The 21,229-nt window shown below is 42.3% G+C and overlaps 1 protein-coding gene across 1 annotated transcript in view; it reads right to left on the bottom strand.

Annotated features, from left to right (window-relative positions):
* Positions 1 to 1,015: 1,015 nt before the first annotated feature.
* The window catches only part of LOC117231614 (lachesin-like), a 33,185-nt gene continuing 12,971 nt past the window's right edge, over positions 1,016 to 21,229 (bottom strand). The window contains exons 3-5 of the mRNA XM_033490212.1: positions 18,430 to 18,626; positions 7,785 to 7,998; positions 1,016 to 3,581 (exon numbers count right to left, since the gene is read on the bottom strand). Coding sequence (XP_033346103.1) covers positions 3,169 to 3,581; positions 7,785 to 7,998; positions 18,430 to 18,626 — 824 coding nt within the window. The 3' untranslated portion in view covers positions 1,016 to 3,168. The remainder of the gene's footprint in view (positions 3,582 to 7,784; positions 7,999 to 18,429; positions 18,627 to 21,229) is intronic.

Raw genomic sequence — 21,229 nt, 5'->3', positions numbered from 1 at the left:
TACACGGGATTCATTGCGTTACCAAATGGATCGAATAGATTTCATCGAAATGCATACCGGATGATGTAAATGTTTTAATTTAGGAATTCGATCTTTGAATGCATCGGCCGGAAGCCTCTCTATTCCCCAGCGGTGTAATATTCTAGGCAAGTCGAGCAGGAAGATGAAATCACTGTTGCGCTGGGTAATTCACATGGCATTCCAGTTTGGTATCGAATCTCTTAATCAAGTGCGTTTGATGGTGTGCATGGTAAACATAATCGAGTGCCGATTAAAATCGTCTTCAATAGAGATATACTCGATTCGCGATCCTGAAATTTAGTTTCGATCGTTTCTAACTGCCGTGCAAACCAATAGTCCGTAACAAATCGTTTGGTTCTCGTTCAGTTTAATTTCGTCGATAGAATCTTGGCTAAAGGGACGATAGGATAACGGGAACAATACATCCCTTCGACGACCACAGGTTTTTCCTCTGCGGTAACGGATCGTTTGAACATCCACTCTACGTCAATTAATGGGATCATAATTCTTGAATAGTTTCGATGCGGCGTAATAATCAATTAGTGCCGATTGGACGAAGCGGTAATTTTAATGTGGCAAACAATGCCATTAGCATGCAGCTATTATCGGGGACTGAGGCTCGAATTGTGTCACGACGAAATTATTCTCTATCTCCAGAGAGCTGGAGAAACATGGAGAAAGCGATTTGAATGAAAATGCTTATGCACCATGAACCCATCGCATTCCGCTAGTATTTTACTTCAATAAAGAGGCCCGGTTATATTACACAGGAACGAAAATACTGTCTATTGTGTGACGAAACAGTACCGAGGTATAATTCATTACTTACATCTGTCTCTTACTTGGCAGAGCTATGCGAATATCGATTTATATAAAACCAGGAAGATGTCGAGACGGTGTTAAAATAGCAGTGCTAATAAAAGGGGAAAAAGCTTTTAAACGAAGGATGAAAGAGCGATCTGTTATTATTACGAAAGTTATGAATAATCCAAGATTTCTTATCCGTGATTTCCGAAGTGGAATTTATATGAAAACTTTATTCAACCGTAAATGAGATTAACATTGTGCGACGTTCGTAACATATATATATATATATGTGTGTGTGTGTGTATATATATGTTATGTATACGTATGTACATACAACAGACAGCGACTATATCATCGAACATCACATTAATTAATCCATCGCTTTAACTTACAATAAATGAAACGATCTTGTCGAATAGTGTACGCTCAAAGAAATATTATCGTTTATAATCAATCGGAGTAATCACGATCGATCCGTTTCACATGACAGGGGAGAAGGGGGATTCCTCGGTGTGTATCCTCGATGCAGTCCACACGAGCATTTCGTTTACTCGCATCGAAATCCGTGCACACCGGCTTGATAATACCATTGGGTTTATTATTTGCAGAAACTGGATTATCCTCGTTGACAATGTGTACGGATACGTGAAACAGCTGTCTACCTAGGAAATAGTGGATTAGCTTGGAAACATGCGGCAATACTAACGCTGCGAAACATCGTGGTCCAAGAAGATCACCTTGCGTTCTTCGCGAGGGATTAACGAAAACCGTCTTCTATAAAGGATTTATACTATATAATTTATAGATCGACGAACAACCGACATAGAAAATATATGTACAATAAAATTTGATGCGAACAATCATCGAGAACGAAAGATCGATACGCGATTGGCACAATCAAATTTGATTTTTAACAGGGGAGGATAAACTCGTTCTAACGCGATACGCTAAACACGATAACTTCACTCGTCGATTACGAGCTTCGAATTTTCTAAAAACGTGAAACACGCTCGCCAACAAATTCGATAGTTCGCAACAATTTTCCATAGTCCGCTAAGCGCCGATTCCCTCTATAGTATGTATAACACCTGAGCACGGCCATTTCGTGGACGTCAGATAGAACTAATTTAGACATTATGAGCAAGGTCGTCTGTGCAGAGCAAGGCAATAGAAGATAATGTCGTTAGGCTGTGCTGTATTACGTCGGGATTATCACGATTAATTACGCGTACCTGAACGTGTAGGCCGAATATGCAATATTCCATTAATCTCGGCAATCTTTGTCCTTTTTCTAATGTGATATTAATCGTTAGATAACGATGGAATTCTCGTCGATTCAACTTTTACGTATAACGTAAGACGTAAGTGACGCGATTCGGCTCTCTGTCTTTCGTTTCTTTCGTCTTTTGTTTTGTTTTCTTGTTTGTTTTCTGTCAAGTTGCTGAAACATTCATTGAAATTGCGACGATCTCTCATCGTTGCTATTAACCTAACAAATTTCACGAGCGGAGAACGAGAGAAATAGTTAACGCCGGTGACCGAATAAAGTTGTTCGCGGAACATCGTTGGAAAGTTTGACCCGGCAAAATGCGCCAGATCGCGACAGGATTATCGCCATTAATCGTACCACTCGTCGCAGGACAGATTACACAATTACACTTTTACGATCGTGATAGTTACACACAGCTTACACATTTACACATATCACAACGGCTAACAGAGGTGGGAAGTTTAGTCGCGGGCGAAATATTAACTTTTGAGCAAACACGGGTGTATACGTTGAAGAAACGTCGAAATTTGCGTTCGTCTTAGAACGGTCGAGAGGAAGGAATCTTACGTCTGAGGGAGGATGCTTCGGTATTCTCGCGATACAACGAATACGTGAGCGTCGTTCGAAGTAGCTATTCGAGCATCCATGGTTTTAACGATACACCCTAGACCAGTTCCGTTATTTTACAGAGACATCATTCTCGTAGCTCGTTACATACTTTTGTCTCACTTCCCCGTATACACGGATAACACACGCACGCACACGTACACGTCTTTCACTATCAACTATTCGATTCAATTCCTTAACTATTACGTAACGCGTATCACGATAACGTCGCTCACCTTCCGAAGATCAAAGGCTGGTGATTTCAGATCCAACCGGAGTCTGTCGTGGATACAATTTTACCGGAACAAACTGCACCTGCAACGTCATAAAATTCACGCGCGCAACCTGGACATTTATCCTTGTTTCTCTCGTCGAATTACACAGCTTTATCTCCTTCTCTTTCGAAAATATCACAACGTTCATTTTTCTATATTTCGAATGGCACACGTGGTGGGGCACAAAGATCAGTTCGTGACGGTGGAATGCAGCACCAGTTTCAGCGTGGTGAACATCATCAATAGCGCACTGCAAGCCATGACAGATGGCGACGAAGCGATGCTGTGCTGCATCGCAGCTGGATTATCTCCTTTGAACACGTGCACCAGGACCCGCGCTGGTTGCGCGTTACTTGCCTCGCAGGTGTAATTTCCGGAATGACGATCAGACGCACGAGGCACCTCCAGCCAACTTTCGCGCCCTACCAAGTCCGTGCTGACATTGACCCCTTGATCGATGTCGTAGTTGATCATCCGGAAGTTATGATACCAGAATAGGTAGGAAGGCGTTTCTGTTGACTTTTTTACGAGGCAGTGGAGCTGCAGGGTGCTACCTGGCCTCACGAACTTCTCCGAGGGACCAGCTATCTCTGCTCTGGCCTCTGCAAATGGTAGAACGTGACGTGTCAGACGTGAGTAGCTTACCGTTCTATCCCATATTGTTTACTAGGGTCCAAGGCGGTTATGAGCACTAGGAAGGATGAGGTATGCATCGTGGCTGGTTAAGGGTTGTACGGGGATAGCGTACGAAATCCCACTCGCTTCACCCTCTTCCTCACTCTCTCGCTCTGTCTCCGTCTCTGTCTGTCTGTCTGTCTGTCTGTCTCTCCTTCTCCCCCCTCTCTCTCTCTCGCCCGTTCTGGTTCTTTCAACCGTCTCATGAACCAGGCTACCTTTGTGCTATCTCTTCCGCAGACTGACACCCCAAGCCCAAGAATTTTAAGTTACCCTTCACTCGTACCACGAATTCGATGTCTCTCTCCGCTAAACTAGCCCAGCCCCGTCTACCTTTTCGTTTACTCGAGCTATCGTACTCGTCTGTTCGCTCACCGACGCAGACTGACATGACAGCCCTGAGAACCCGTTATAGGGTCAGGTGTGATGGAACACTGTAAACATGGGGCAAAACCTACTCCATCCCTAGTCGGATACACTTTTGCCCATCCGCCTTCAACCCCCGGCGACAGGGCTTCCGTTTCACGACGTGTCACGGACGAACGCACGTGAACAGGAGTGTAGATCGAGTTTTAAGCGCTTCTCTGCGTGATACAAGCACGCTCTTTTGAAGCGTCCACGCTCCAAGTGGTTCTCTCTATATCGCGATGGACCATTGAATCCCGAGAGTAGACGCAAAAGAACGCGCGTTCTCGCTACGTGTACCACGAATAAAAACAAATCCGTCACGAGCTAGTCGGACACGTCCGAAATTTATTAAAACGTCACGATTCGAGAACGCTCGGGATTCCAACGATGGTTCGCTTTTTCGTTCCTATCGTGCAATACGATTTTCTCGCGGAACCAATACGTGAATTTTAACCGATCCGTTAAAACGACTGCATTTTGTTGTTTATACGCTTCGTCAGATTGGCCAATTTTTGCTCTCTCAACTATCCGTCTGCTTCGGCTTTCGCCGTTTCGTTATTTTATTCGTTTTGCTCGAAACACTTTCGCTTTCCTCCTTTTTTTCTCTTTCTCTTTTTTTTTTTTTTTTTTTGTTCCAATCTTTTCTCGCTCTTCGAGCATTCAATTACGTCGATCGAATCATCCGGGCTGTGTAGTTCGTAATTTAGTTTCTTAATTAATTTCCACGATGAGAAAGAAATTATAACGCGAGTCTATATACCAGGTAGAAATTGAGGAGCTTATTAAATGTGATGTGATCTAATCCCTTCTCCGGTCTATGTTGAAAGTTTTAAGGGTGATGTAGCAATATCGGATGATTAAAATTAGATCTACAAGGTGCGCTTGTGCGATCGTGAGCATACTTGGAAAGGTCGACGTACCGTTAGGAGGTGTATTTATCCCTAGACTTTGAAAATCTTCCATTTCTCTTTTTGTTTAATGATACGATACGTCTAATTAGGCCTTAACGAGACGTTATTAAGGCCAACTTTTGGAACTGTCTTCGTGACAATTGATAGGATCGTTATCGATTCAAAAGTTTCCGGAGAAGGTAAATTCCTTCCAAACCAATGCCCTCGTTAAATACGTCTTTACCAACTTCTTATTCTTTGGTAATCCAATCTGATTTTCAGCCACGAAGCTACTACGGAACGCGCATACTGTTGATTCGAGAAAGGGCTCGATCTATTCTCCTCGATCGCGTTTTAATTAGTGAGCAAGCTACGTAATCCAATTTCTTTTTTCCTCTTGCCCTTATCCGTTCCGCCGTTCTTTCAACGAGAGCAATCGTTAATAATCAGAGACGATGGAAATGTCCTGAAAATGCTTATTCGATCGACTCGAATTAATCGATTAATTGCATTAACACAGGAACTCGCCTTTGTAACTATTCACCGTATGCACGAATTACGTGTGAGGGGTGTGGGCGTACGTATAGTCAGACACTCGCAGGCGATTGATTTTCCGCGTTTTTCCAAAGCAGTAATGGTATAGATCGTCGTTTTATTGAAATCTAACATAAAGTACGGGTGTTCTATAGTGGAAGTATCTCTTATTGATATTGCGATACGATATCTCGACGAGTGTTTGAAAAATTTTCCAGCCCACTATCCGAACCAAGCAAACGATAAAATTCTTTTATAAGTTTCGAGGGCCATGACGTTTTATCGTTGACATCTTTTTAAATCTTTCACGGAAGAAGTGGTTCGTTGAAGATTGGATGAATGGGCGGCAGTAATTTGTAAAAGAACGTAGTTTTCAATGGGAAGTCTTTAAATTCGTGCCGAAGCAAGGGGACACAGCGTTAATTAACGAATCGAGTTCACAAATTTGCGGGATATTGCGCACGAATCGGTCATCGAAATCCACCACAGAATACTTCATTCAGTTATTCAGCGTAACATCCCTATCTGTCCCATGCAATAAAACATCGTAATTATTTAGCAGTATATAAAACACTATAATCGAAACGTCCCGACCGTGATCCCGTTGTACATCATCCTCAGATCAGAAAAATCTCGGCCCATGAATTTCAAGTGTGCAAGAAGGAACGCAAATATTGCACGTCCCGGATTTGAGTGGGGGTGGAGTTGAGGGCAGGAGAGAGTATAAATATTAAAAATACCTGAGAAAGGCTCTAGTACGTATCCGTCAGATGTCACGACAAAAACACGGTCCCGGAAACCAGGACAAAATTAGATAGTAACTGGCGTTCGCCGGCGTGCATACACACACACAAATACAGATGTATTCTTATATATAAAATATACATATATAGATGTAGGAGTATATATATGGATCTATGGATATAGATATAGAGGGAACGTACTTTCAAAAACTAGAATCTAAATGCAAATACGCGAAACACGCAGAGACTGAGAAAGGAAGAGAGGGAGAAATGGTGAGAGAGAGAGAGAGAGAGAGAGAGATACAGAGAGAGAAACAGACAGACGGAGAGGAACGTCGCTTAAAACGGCGACGCCGGGACCAAACGTCGTAATTCACGAAACTTCGGCCTCCTTGGTCTGATAAAAACCGTTTTCCCGCTATTGATCGGCCATCTGCTTAATAAAATCCAGATAAAAGTGCTTGCCAGTCTTTTTCTACAGGCTCTCGGACCCCGATTGCGTCGACACGTGGAGCTTGCGTAAATGGAAATGAAAATGTAAACACTGTAAACCGTAGCTAAAGAAAACAGAGGAGCATTGAAATAGGGAATGACCGAGGAAGAGACTAAGAGGAAGAAAAAGAAAAAGGTGACAGGTAGAAATAGGTGATCTGATAAAAGAGAGGGAATTCTTAAACTGCTGTTTTCCTTTTCTGGTGGTAGCGTATAAGGAGAAAGAGTTTCTGCTACAGATATTCTGGTGTTGGGTGTCTTATCAGGAAGCCGGACGAGAGTGTACTGTCTCTAAGTAGCGACGATGCTCTTTACGTGCCCCCTTTGGTGGAAAGTATTCCCACTTTTCGAGCTCGCACTGCAAAGCCGTCCAACAAACGCGTTTCGGTCTATTTTATTTCCAGCATTTAACTGTGTTCTTGTATTATATTATATTCGTTATTGTAGCTGACGTAATTGCGACCGGGCAACAGTGAAATGCGAAACGCGACACTAAAGGAAAGAATGATATTAACGGAGAAAGAACTGAAATACGTAATTGTGTATGTATATGGGACAAGACATACGTGTGGAGGTTACATAAATGGAGAGAGACAGGGAAAAGTGAAAGAGAGAGAGAGAAAAATCATACGTCGAGTCGGTCATGCATGTTGTTAAAAAAAAGAGGTAGACGATCGATACGAGTAATCGAACCGATATTTCTCCGATGTTTATCCACCGTTGTCGAATATGATTGTGAACAGTGAATACGGAAAAAATGATGAAAAAAGGTTCTGTTCGGAACATTTATTCCAATTTCATTAACTATTCGACGAAATAAACTAGAATTTAATTTATTCTATTTAATGGATCGGGAGATAGAGTAGATTTTGAACTGACGATAAAAATTTGCGCGAGAGAATGAAAAGCATATAAAAAAAAGCAAAAAAAAGTAAACGGGGAAAAAAGAAAGAGGATTGGAAAAATCGGACAGGCGTCCATCGCAGCCGTTATACACGATAACCAAAAATCGGGCACAGGCCACACGCAAATAGCTTATATCGGTGTTTAATATCACGCTTACCGACAACCTCGAGGAACAGAAATATACTAGTGGGTGGGTGGGTGGATACTTGGCACTGGTACAATCCAGCATCCCTCGGTTGAACGTATTTTATTTGAAGAGTCCAATCCTCGCTGTGGTGGAAATGAATTGCCTGGAACCGCTCGTCGTTGGCGTACGTTGTCAGTCCTACGGTCAGTAACTCCTGAACGTTCTTCCGCTTGATCCACGACACCTGGAGAGCCAGCAAAAACTCTCGTTAACAAGAATGATCACTCGCCCCTAACCAGAATTGGTCATGAAACCGGAGAACAACGAAAAAGAAAGATCCCATCTAACGACAAGGGATTCACCTCTGTGCCTCTTTACGTGGAAAACAGCTAAAAATTTCAAGTTACTACCAGCGGAATGCATGGCCTGCCTTTATCGTAGATCGAATTTTTCATCATTTGTTCCCCACGAAATTGGAAATGTTCTTCCTCCGATAAAAATCGCTCGATGAAAAACGAAGGGGAAGTAATTTAGTTCCTTCTATATGTACTTCACTCTATCGACAAATGTGCCCCGTTACGGATCCAGATTTTAATTAATCGTCGGTGCTTCTCTGTGTGTACAATAATTCGTAACTATCGGATCTATCGTGGTAGCGAAAACGATTTCTTCGAAATAAGCCAGCTTGATATTGCCCGAAGGAACAAATAAGCACGGTGTCTGTTCACGACGCTCACTATTCACTTCCATGTAATATCGGGGTCCCCGGTCGCGGCCTCTGCCATTGTCTGTCTATTACGGTCAGTAACTATCGTCCTGACGTTATGAGTACTAACGTTGCCATTAGTCACAGCATTTTCTATCTATGGCAGTACCCTGATATTCATTTTGTCATGGTCATTAACTCTTCTTCTCTTGTCCATCGATTCTTCTTGGATCCTCTTAACTTTGTCGAAGAAAATGACTGCTTCAAAACGATTAGAGTCGAGTCGGACTTAAACGTTCCTCGATACAGGAAAAAGCAAGGGGAAAAATGTGGTAAGTTCTTACGATATAAGACGTGGTGGTACGTTATATACATATAACGTATGTAGCGTGTGTGTGTACACATATATTTTGCATATATTATATATATTGTATATATTAAGTTGTCCCAAAAGTTCCTTTTGTTTTCTAAGGAAATAATAGATGCTTAATATTTTTTTATAAATAATAAAAAGCAAAATATAAAATAATAATATAAAATAATAATATAAAACAATAATATAAAAATATAACTATTGAGACAATATATTTATATAACATTATAATAAGTATATATATTTATATTTATATAACATTATAATATATATATTTATATTATATATATACATAACACGCAATCAAGCAACTTTCGCAGGAATATCGACATACATACGAGTTAAACGCTTCGGACTATTCATTAGCTTGGTTCGCAAGTTCGTGAAAATAGAACTATCGAGTTGCGATCGTAGTTTGGTAACTTTCGGAAACTAGTAACTGCCCTGTAAATATCGTGCGCATATTACAGTCCAGTAAATGTACTACATCAATAACGATCAGTAATTGCCGTACGCGGGTTCTCACTTGAGATTCTGTGTACCTGAGGGTAAGCAAGAAATGCCCTCGGCCAGAATAATTTCTCGAACTGTGACACAGGATGATTGCACAGCTCGTGACCAGAATTGATTGAGGCATGATATACCGCGTGACACGCACTATGAGAAATTCTATCTACAGGTGATTCGCGTTTATTCGATAAATTATCTATTATCACTCGGTTCGATCACGTCCGATATTATCGCTACTTTCATCCCACTCGCTTTAAAAGTACCGTATTATCTGGAAAATCGATATCCTTTCATTCTTTAACACTTAGCATTATCAGGTCGCTTTTGTAAATGAGCTATAATGGAGTAGAAAACACCTGTTAATCAATTAATGTGCGATATGTATTTCCAAAGTTTTTAAAGATCTTCGAATGACCTTAAAACGTCAATGACATGATATTAATGATTACTCATGATTTAAAAATGAGCCTGAATGCCAATGATCTGATTTGGGACGACCTTTCATGACTTCCGAATGACTTACACTTGCAATGACATAATTTTTCCATATCAATATCCAAGTTAGCAAATTTTATCACATGACGCGTGAGTTATATCATACATTTCGATAAAAAATTTGAATGAAAAAACGTTATCTTTAACAAGAGGTTAGATTAAAACTTGTCGCAATGCGGGCTAGTTGAAACAAAAGCTAACCGCGTAAACGTGACGTTTTTTTTTACATTTCGCGCTGCACATTCGCCCCTTGAAATATTGACGCGGCGAACAATTTATAAAACTCATATTACGCGTGGCCATCGGGGTGTAAATAGGCGATCCGTGTAATGTACCGCGATTTTTATTCTCGCCGAGGCGATTCAGTGACTATTTCTGCGTTTCACGCCAAGCCTTCCTGTATTTAAAAGCGCGCAAGCCTATTGCAAGAAGTGCTATCAACGAGGATAATCCTCGAAGCTTGCCACGAGATGATGGCGTTCTCGTAGTTGGAATTGGCCGTGAAATGCGAAGAGAGAGGAAAATAGATCCGTCCCCTACGATAGGATCTTGTCTCCTATACGTATTTATGTCTATCGTAAAGTTTAGATACCTTGTAACGAGGGACACGAATGCTTTTATTCTAAAATTGAATTCTTGATGTTTGTCTACGTGAAATATATAATCTCGACGCGATAGATACCGTTAACCTTCTTCCTTTTAATACATCGTTTCTTTTACAAGAATCGGTCAATTACATTTTCCGAGCTTTTAATCTTTTAATTTGCCCTTCGAGAAAGAGAGAGGAAAAAACGAAGACGAAACCCAAGTAATTCGCCAAGCTGCACTTGTATCAAGAAAACGCAAGGCACTTCTGCCTCTTCTCGAAACGATATCAAACACTCAGCGAGAGATTAAATGGAATGATTCGGCTGCCACGGCGTGGAGAAGGATTACGCGACTCGAGGTAGAAAAATTGAGCGTGGAATTGGAGAGGGAGAGAGATTTGTCTTCGGACGATAAGACCCCAACCCGGACGTTGAGCCCAACGTGTCGCGAAGCTTTCCGCGAGAATTGCTCCACTTGCCACGCGTTGGTCCTTTAACGCGTACCCCTCATTAACATTTTACCTTCATATTTCATCCGCCGCGATACTTTATATATGCCGCTTCGCTTTTAAATTCCGACGCAATTTTTCTTCGCCGCTTTCAGTAAGCTTCTCGCCTATACGCCCACGCCGACCCGAAGATTTTACGTAAGACGCCACCTCGTGAGATTCAGGTGGCATTTAAATAGCAGAAATGTATGCCAACAGAAACGACTGGAACGATTACCTAGATCATGACAAGTATTGGCTACATCTCGTAGAATAATAAGAAACGATGGATAAACAGCCAACACGGTGAAAGAGCGGAATGAGAAAGAGCGGCGTCTCCAAGCACGGTTTCTCGCGTACTCTCGAAATTTGCTGACGGAACTTTCATCGTTCTTACTCTGTTGAAATATTTCTTGGAATAAAAAAAAAATTGAGAATAGAGGAACAATGAGAAGCAAAATTCGTGATAAAACGTGCTCCCATAATACGATGAGTATCGTAAAGAAATTCAATCGGTCCGTAATCAAGTAGATGAAAGGACGCGATGATACGCTATTCGACTCACGTTTTCCTTTAAACCTTTCAGAGGTTACCACGCCCAGCCTCGAATCGATTACACTTCGCACTTGATTAATGGTACACAAATCTATAAACGATTCGAGAATCGTGGAATGTGTTACGTATAAACATGCACCGCAGCGAAATCGTGAAATTCCTGGAAATCCAACCGCGATATCCGTTTCGCGGGACTGAACGAAAGCTGAAGCCGTGCTCCCCTGCTTTGCGTAACTTAGGATCGGGTTAAATGACTGTTCTACTCGTGGAGAATTCCTACAAGCACCCGTTAGGTTGTCATACCAGGGGCTCGAATTCGCAGGAAAGACGAAGTGGAAACGCGAAACAAAATGAGAGAATCAGAAAAGACATGTTCACCGCCGCCACAGATTACAAACAGCTTGATCGGAAGTGAAACTGACGGTACATAGATGTGCAATGTTATCCCTTCAAAGCGTTACTTGTCATAAAAAAGCGAAATAATAAAATTTATTTCGTTGAGAAAACCATAGCCAGTGTATCATTTCAAATAAACTCGACCACTAGGTACTGTATCGGAACATGCGTTCCTTTTTTCTCTGTTCAATTTACGAATGAACAATAGATATTGATAAATAAAAGTTCACAAATATTGATCATCAAGGAGCGAGTCCCTCTCTCTGCGTTCCCTCCAATTTTTCTCTTTTTTCTTTTTTTACGCCCATATAATGCGTATGGAATGCGAACTATAAAAAAAAGGGGAGTAAAAATGCGGGTCTCATCACGCGGACGATTAATTTAGTTTCCGTCGGTGCATCGCGATAAATATTTGTTTCATAAAAGCACCGTTTTAATTAAGCCACATGCATTTCTATGCAGCGGCGCGCCGCTCCCCTGCAGCCTTCCATTCGATTTACATCCCGCTTAAATTATTATTAAAGTCCGCGCGCGCATAATGCATGAACAGCCGCGAGCGCACCACCCGGCTATCTCCAGAATCCGTCACGAAACAACTCTTTAGGATTTAATGAATCGGAAATGAAACACACGAACCAAGCATTCATACGCGAATTTTGAAAGGAGCTTCGTGTCTCCTACCAGCAATACGTGAACCGCGTTCACCACGTTCACTACACTTGCCGCACATTCTCTTTGACCGAACATGAATCACAGTCCGTCCAAAGTAAATTTCTGAGGTGTTTCCATCATTTCAAATTCTCCGTCCAGTGGCGTGCGTCTATAACTTTCCTTTTCGCTTTACCCGTCTCCGTTTTCCCATCTTTAACCACTAACGGGGTGCATGCCTGTTGCGTAAGGAAATTTCGAACCAGACGTTTCCCATCCACTTTGCCAGTGTCATATTTGCAGTTCTCGCGGACGAAGCAACAGAATACGTCTGCCGGGACGCGTGTTACCGTCTTGAATGAAACTCCATAGGTCGAGGAATTTGTGCACGGAGAGATTCTCGAATAGACCCGACGAAACTTCGTCAATGTGTATATCTTCCTCACCTTAAGCAGGAACGATCTCAACCACGGAAACCCTTTCGTGCTGTAAACACTCAAACACTCGAAGTCCGAATGCAGATATGCAGTTGGTACCATTAGAGACTAACCGGATGTTAGCTCGCTATCCTTTGCGAAACAGGTACCCCTGGTTATTAATACCGGCTTTCAGAACTCTAACAACATGCTGATACCGCTCGAAAGATGTAAATTGTTCAGTGGCAATTTGTCCAGTGGGCACCTGCAGGCGATATTAATTGCGACCAGGCGAGACGAAACGATGAAAGAGAGAATTTTAATAGGAGGTCTAACAAAGCTCCAGAAATAACCGGCTTCGAAGGTCTTTTATTTTTCGTGATATTCTTTTCCCTTTGCATCGCATGTTCTATTATCGATATTGCAATTCCTAGGCTCTTAAATTTCCCCAGCGAAACACGGTCCGTTGAAAATTACGATCGTATAAAAGTAAAAAGTTAGTACGGGGCAAATGGACAGGAAAGAGCTTCCGGACAGGCGTTCGCGCGAGTTGCTGGTTTCCCGGGGTCGAGAGCGGAAACACAGTAGCGAAGTTTTGGCCGTCTATCTGAAAATCAGTCCTTGTACGTTTGTCGGATCTCAAGACACCCTTCTAACGGTTCACGCTTATTGAGCAATTCCCCGACATGAATGCAGACACAGGCTCTCAGCGCAATGCCTTACATCGCTTTCACGTTCTCTCCGCTCCCATCGAGCTCGTGCATCGCGAGCCCACCCAATTACTAGGATACAGATCGTTAGTGATTTCCAAAGAGATTCCCCTGTACAATGCAAACTCGGCTTCCGAACTTCCCCTTTTCGACCCGCTTTACCATGGAAGATGCTTTCACTGACTCGCCGTAACAAATCGCGCGTGTACCTATTTACGACTGAGATTCGTTGACTGAGAACGTTCACCAACACCGATAACAACAACGACAAGGTTTATGGTAGACTCTGGTTTGAAAATAAAACAGTATAAAGGAAGGTTACAGCAAGGTGTAGAAACATGAAATATAAAGGGCTAAAGAATAGATCCAGTTACATAAAGAACTAGAACATCAAAGAGCGTAGAAACTCGATCAAAACTGATCGTTGTCGCTTTGACTTCATTTCTGTACGTAGTGTAATGATATTTCCCGCATGTACACTTTTATAATTATTTAACTACTGTCCGTATGAAACCGTCGCTACCAATAAGCTATAACGCAAGTCGACTGTGTGCGGGTTCTTCCATCTGCCCACTGGAAAACCTCTGATTCGATCCATATTAATGATCCTCGGCCGAGTTCCAACGATGCCGTTTCCACGATGTGAATTTTCGTTCGTTGGAAGTTGCACAGAGTTCTTGCGATGGATACGATTCGGGCACAGGGTTCAACGAGAACAACGCCTTAATGTACACGTAATTTCCAGTCGCGCGTAGATTCAGATCGCGAAGGAACTCGGAGCACAGTGTCCGTGAGTAATTGCTATTTTCTTGCCTTTAAATCGTGCCACGGCAAGATTATTATTCATGAACCAAATAAACTATCGTATTGTCTGTAACAACGTTCGCCTGGCCGTTCCGTTCCGTTGCCTCCCGTTCTGTGTTCACGTAACTTGCCGTTAAAATAAATTCGTCGAAGCACGTTCGCTCTCTTAACCAACATTTATAGAATAGCGGAACGTATTTCGCGATCCAACCAGACATATCTGGTCACTATCGTCACGGTTTCGCGTGATATTTTCATCGAGATTTGAACATGAAAGAGAAAATAGATAGGAAAGAGAGAGAGAGAGAGAAAGAAAGAGAGACAAACAGATAGACAGACAGACAGACAGAAGCGAAAGGGCCAATAGCAATCCAACCGATTCGATATAATTAGATTTACATCGCATTTCGGTTTCGTCTCGTTTGAACGGAATCCAAATATTGCTGTAAATTATGGGTAAAAAGGCGGCCACGACCCGCTTTAGCCCCTCGACTTTATTCCCGTCGGCCAACCGAAGTTAACCCCTTTTTTTCGGAACGTTAGCCTGTCGTTACTTTCTAACGAACTATGGATATATATATATATATATTTACTACATATATATATTGCTATATATATACCTATATAGGTATATATATATATGAAAAAGATAGAACAAAAAGCGAGGCGGAGACGGCAACGACACGCATTCATAAATGTGAAACTTTCGTCGGGCGCAATCGAGATAAAAGCTTCAAAGACCGGCAAGTGTTGTCACGTGATGCGGTGGAACGCGGATTATCAAGCTACCGTTTAACCAAAATACCCATTACCATAATACTGGCTGCGCGAAATGGCAACTCGAAAGAATGGAAAACATGCGATAGCGAAACGGAGGGGAAAAGATGAAAGAGAAATAGAAAAAGGAGGAAGACCTTGGGGTCGTGCGTATTACTTAGCGTTGATGAGAGCCTTAATAATAAAAGGGGAAAAAACGGAACATGGTAATCGAGGTTACTGGAATTGGCGAATTAATTGAAACGATGCTATCGCGGGATTCTCCGAGTGACCTAACGTGAGAATTTATAAGAGGAAACGAGCACGTTCGTGCGAATCGAGCGTTCGTTCGATTCTCGATCTGTTAATTAAAGAGACAAGAATGCGAGACTAAAATAGCCCCGGCTTTATTAAGTCTCCAGACGATTTGTTTATCTTTGTCAAGCTACTATATATACGCACGTACTCAGGGAAATAACGGATGTCGATTTACATTGAAGAAGTTGCCCGTGAACAATGAATCGCGAGACAAAGAAACTTGGAAAATCGAACCGTATGTATGTAAATTCCTGTAGTGTTTAAATGCTTGTCCTTATTTCATCGCTTCACGGCAATTCCCCGTGTCTCGTGCAACATGTACGATTCCTGTACGCGAGACACGTGGCTCTCTAATGGGCAATGCCGCTTCAATCTCGTGGAGCAAGTAGCATAGTATTATATGTTTCACCCATCGATACGATATGTCCGTGCGCTTCTCCTTTCTATTCGCCGGCTACATAAAAGAGATTTCATATAAAGGACAGGCAATCTTCGAGGGATAAGTCGAAACGTACATAGACTTCTTTCAGTTCGAAGACGTCGCATTCAATTAGAAGGCAAGGCTCTTGCAAAATTGCAAAAGACTTTGCGCGCGATCCGCCGATGCACGGACAGCGATACGGCCCGTTTCATTATCTCGTACCTTTCTCCATTTTCTTTCTCTTTCTCTATTCGCTCTCTCCTTTTATTTCTTCTTCTTTCTCTACTGTCCCTTGCCTTCTCTCCCTGTTTTCTTCGTTCGCTCTTTCCCCAAGCACGCAATGAAATTTTATACGGCCGAGCCACCGAGCACGTAGCGACAATAGAAGTAGCGTGCGAATTGCTCGACGGCGACCTTCCTATTGATTTCCACCTGCGTCGATTTAACTCGACCTCCGTACTCACCCTCCCAGCCATCGCTTTCCCCTTTCCATTCGGCTCATCCACCGCGTTCCTCATTCCACCACGATGATGCTCTGTGCTCGACCACCAAATTATTGCGTAACGCGACTACTGCGCGCGCGGAAAAAGACAAATAACACGGTAATAACTCCGTGAATATCGCGGAAAAAACACAGGAGGGAAATTTCCCTGGTTGGATGTCATCCATCCGGGCAAAACAGTTTTCGAATGGCGGTAGCTGAGGTGCTCGCGGAACCGTGCCATTTCTATGCGCGTGCACGGGGATGAACAAAATGTCAAGCATCTCGTGAGATTGGATGGGAAAACGGGCTTCTGCTTGCCGAACCTTTCGCTCTGATTTCTCGTTTCCCGAATATAGCGACGCGCCTTAATGGCGCGCGCATTGTCGATCTTCTACTTCTCTTCCTTGACGATGACAATTCGTCGGAGCATTTAGGGTAACATTCATCGGAACGTTTCCCATTTCCCACGTTTAAATCAGGAGAGGTCGGCCGGAATCGTTATCGTCCGGACGTTTCGTGTTACGTGCACCAATGATATTAATGCGAACGCGATCGCCTCTCGAGCGTCGGAGCTAATTGCGCGCGACACGCAAAGTTTTCGCCATTGGAACGTAACGCGTAACACAGCGGCGATAAAATCCCGCGAATATGCGGCTTAATGAAATGGTACACGCTGCTTTTCACCCCTCTACTCGACTTTTGATTGCGTCCATCGTATTTATGAGGCACAATCTATACTTGCGGTCTCAGGAAATGCTTATGCATTATGGAATCTCGTTACGAGCCACTAATTTCGAAAGAAGCATGTTCTTTCCCCTTCCTTCCTCTTTTTGTTTCACTGTGTTTGTTCTTCGTGCAACGACCATAAAACAATCAGCCGTCGTCACGAGCTATTAAGCTCTGTTTCATTTGACGTCTCTTTTTTCTACTTCACGGCGATATCGCTTCAATAAAAATGGAGAACAAAGTTCAAGATAGCGAATTGGTTCTCACATCGATTCCCGTGTCCGTGTACCGCGTTTCGAAGTCTCGGCTTGCAGGTAAACTGAGGCTAACAATGGGTGAACCCGGGGGAAGCGACTTCGTCTAACGAAGGGAAACGCAAACATTTTATTTCGCAACTTTCGAAACTTGTCGAGCTAAACGAAAGAGGCTGTGAATTCTCTCTCGGATTCGTCTTCTTTCTTCTTTCTTTCCCGCTTGCTTTGTTCTGCCCTCCTATAGATTTTCTTTTCCTTCTGTAGTTCGATCGAAAATTTCATTAAGACATTCAGGCCGACACTGAGTAGTCCTCTATTTTGAACGTGGGATACGTATTCTCTTGGGAAGGATAATAAAATATCCACGAATAACCGACGATTCATAGGATATAATTGAAAGCTATTAACATGCTATTTGACGGGCTCGTAAACGATTTTGTTACTTTTAACAATACAATCGAGGGATGAAAGAGATACAACTGAAAAGTTAGAAGTCCCGTGTCGCCCAACTCTTTAGATTTTAATTCCATTTTATACAATCGCGTGCCACGAATAAACCTTCCAATTAAAAGTCTCGACTGTCTTCACTTCAATTAAAATCTTTCTTTCGAACCGTATTATCCTCCAATTTGGACTCGATCATAATCGTAATAATAACGAGGTTTAAGAGGATCTATACAAGATAGCTAACGAAGATGAGAACCTAAACGAGAACATCGACACAATTTACGTACAAAAATCTGTCATAGAACTAAAAAAAAAAAGAAAAAGAAAAAACGGGGCTATTTCTTTGATTTCTTCTGTTTCTTTAAATCCTATGGTTCGGTACACCCCGGCTACAAACCCGACACGAACAGCTACTAACCCTCATTTCCCTCGATTCTCCCAAAGGCCACCCCGTTCAGCTCTAACGTTGATATGATAATAACTTTCCTGCGCTCTTGGGAACGGAAATCGCGTAAAACCCGAACTCCGGGTAATGCTTTTTGAAAAACTTTTTGAAGAATGTTCCTCGACTTGAATCTCACCATTCCATCCCCCAGATTATGGACGACGCAAGGTAGGAGAGCGGTAGATCCAGATTGGGCGGAGATCACCGTGGAATTTTCGGTACCGAAGCTCATCGGAAGCGTAGGCGGTAGGTCGATGTCCAGTGGTTTCATGCTGGCTTCTAACGAATTCCCGTTCGCCGGGACGACTTCCGCCGTGACCGCTGTCGGGTACTCTGAAAAATAAGCATTAAATCAAAGGAATCATTGCCATGTCGTTGAAGGATTCAGGGTGGTTCTCCTCGGCACAAAGCTCGTCGTACCACGAGCAGGATCCTCGTTAAGAGGCTTTCCTCTGGACTTTACTCAACCCCTTTGCGCCTTACCTATCGACCCCTTCAAATATTTATGCGCACCTCGAATAGCCCCAGAGGATTTGTTGAAACAAAGGATTGTTCTTTTCTCGTGTTTATTTGCTAACAGGGAATGAGAGGCGTCAAATGGAAATGTCAGAGAAAGAAGACGTATAAGAAGAATTGTGGACGAATAGCTTTTCGTTGTTTGATCGAGTACGATTTATCGATGGGTTGAATTTTAAACATTCAGTTAACCGTACAGCGTGCTGGAAAGTCAAAGTTAACTTCCGTCGATCTGTCTTTCTACGATGGCTTGTAGTTCTAACGGGTTTATTTGTTATCTCTCGTCGAACAAGTTGATCGAACCATGAATCAGGACAAATGTTGATGACCGACCGTGATAAGCAGCAGAAAATACGGTCAATCAATCGAAGTTAATTTTCATGATGGACAGGATTAACTTAATGCAATAATTCTTGTCAGAGGAAAGTTTAAAAAATACGATGGAAGTAGATCTCCTTTTCGAAGGATAATACGACTCTCGAATCATTTTAATGATAATTTAAAGTTTTAAGCCTTGGAAGGTGGGTAACCACAGACTTACTGTTGCTCGGGCAAAGTTTGGGAAACTTTCATCTTCTCGAAAAGAAAAACGTTCTCTTGTCAGCGTCGTCGCTTCCTTACTTATGCTAGTGGAACGTTGGCGGTTTTCGTTCCTTCCACCGGTACATTATCCCTCCAAAAAAAGAGGTAGAAAAAGAAGAATTAAAAGCGGAGATTGCGAGAATCTTCTACGTGTTAGTACTAATTATGTTATACCGATACACGTTTGTATTAGTTACATTATTCCTCTTTATCTATACATACGTATGAAAAGCAGCGTTATGATACACGGTTATGAATCTTTAACATACTTTCGCGACCAATTTTTATGGCGTTAGCATAAAAGCGGATCAAAAATTGCAATTTTAATAAGACTGGAATAATCCCGAGTATGCATAAGTATATCATTTAAATTCCGTCTGACTGATCATACGTGGATTTAATAGCCATCTAGTCAGCTAGGGTGCAATTGCGCGAGATATGCGCATAAAATTTCGTAGGATAAATGTTAAAAAGCTCTTCTCGACGAGTTTTGCGAACGGTTAACTGTCTTTTCACGAGGCGAAGCTGGATTTTTCGCGGGAGTTCGCACGGCGAGGTAAAAGTTTAGTTCGGAGATAAGAAGAATTCCGTGGCGGGAGTGTTTAACGAATGCAGCGAGTTCGCTTTGATTCTCTTCCTCCATTTTCTTTTACCCGATCCCTATTATTCAATAGAACGTCAAATTTACTAGCCGAAATTTTTCCATTCGTCCGACACTCGATCTAACTTCGGACTCTCGAGAGTCGTCGGATAATACATATACATATGGGAGCACCGCGTGAGACGGGTAAAAACAAATAGCGAAACTTCGAAAGGCTATCCGGGAAAAGTTTCATTATTTTCAAGAACGGGACCGTGCCAAGAATTTCTATTAAAATAATAAGAACTTAAACGAGCGATTCTGTTATGAAACGTATCTATACCATGGAACGTGAAGGTAAAAAGTCCCATCGAGATATTTTCGAGCGAAAATCTTGTTTGAGGCGTTAATTTTTTTCTGCCAGCTTATCGAAACTCTCTTTAAGCGGAAGGCAAACGTTGCTTTTACGCGTTCCTTTTCGTTCCTTGTTGCATAATTTAATTAATGGATGGTCGGGCTGAACGAGGCAATCAACATTTTAAAAGATAGCAGCCGCTGGTGTTACATTCTGCTCGACGTAAATCGATTCCACCAGGCGCGACAACCAGATTCTTGTAATCGTTCTGACCAGCTCGTTAAACGAAAATCAACCTTTATACCAAAGATAGTGGAAAAAAGGAAAGAGTAATCCTATGACAGGAATAATCGACTGTAAGGTGTCGTTATTACTGAAAACTTGGGAAATGAGATACTTCTGGGGCTTAAGGAACAGCAATATTCGTAAATTCCCATGCGCTAAGCGTCTTTCAGAGCAATTTAACTACCAACTTTTCTCCAACGTTCGCTAAACTAGAAATAAAACACCACGATGTCGAGCTCGTTTGTTTCACCATAACTTCAGCATGCCGCACTCTCTTTCCCTCTGGTTGGCAACTTCAACTACTCCGGCTGCGAAAATTTATTCCCAATGCGAGACAGCACGATTTCGTGACGTAAAATAACGCGAACATTTCCTTCGCATAGATTCCTTCGCGTAGGAATACGGCAAGTACGCTTTTCGAAGGTCGTTTCGCTTTCCAGAAATCTCAGAGCGCGACGAAGGTGCAGGTATCACGAGACACGCGTAAATCGCGGCATCGAAGGAAATTTCTCGACGATGTTCAAAACGTCCCGGAACAGTACTGGTGTTTCCGACACGTCTTACACACGGTACGTATAATAAGTATCGTGAGTTCTAAACACGTAGTACGGTACATAG

Source organism: Bombus vosnesenskii, unplaced genomic scaffold (assembly GCF_011952255.1).
Source record: "Bombus vosnesenskii isolate JDL3184/JDL3185 unplaced genomic scaffold, Bvos_JDL3184-5_v1.1 scf7180000013273, whole genome shotgun sequence".
Classification (NCBI taxonomy): Eukaryota; Metazoa; Arthropoda; class Insecta; order Hymenoptera; family Apidae; genus Bombus; species Bombus vosnesenskii.
This window is presented reverse-complemented; position numbering and strand designations above follow the sequence as displayed.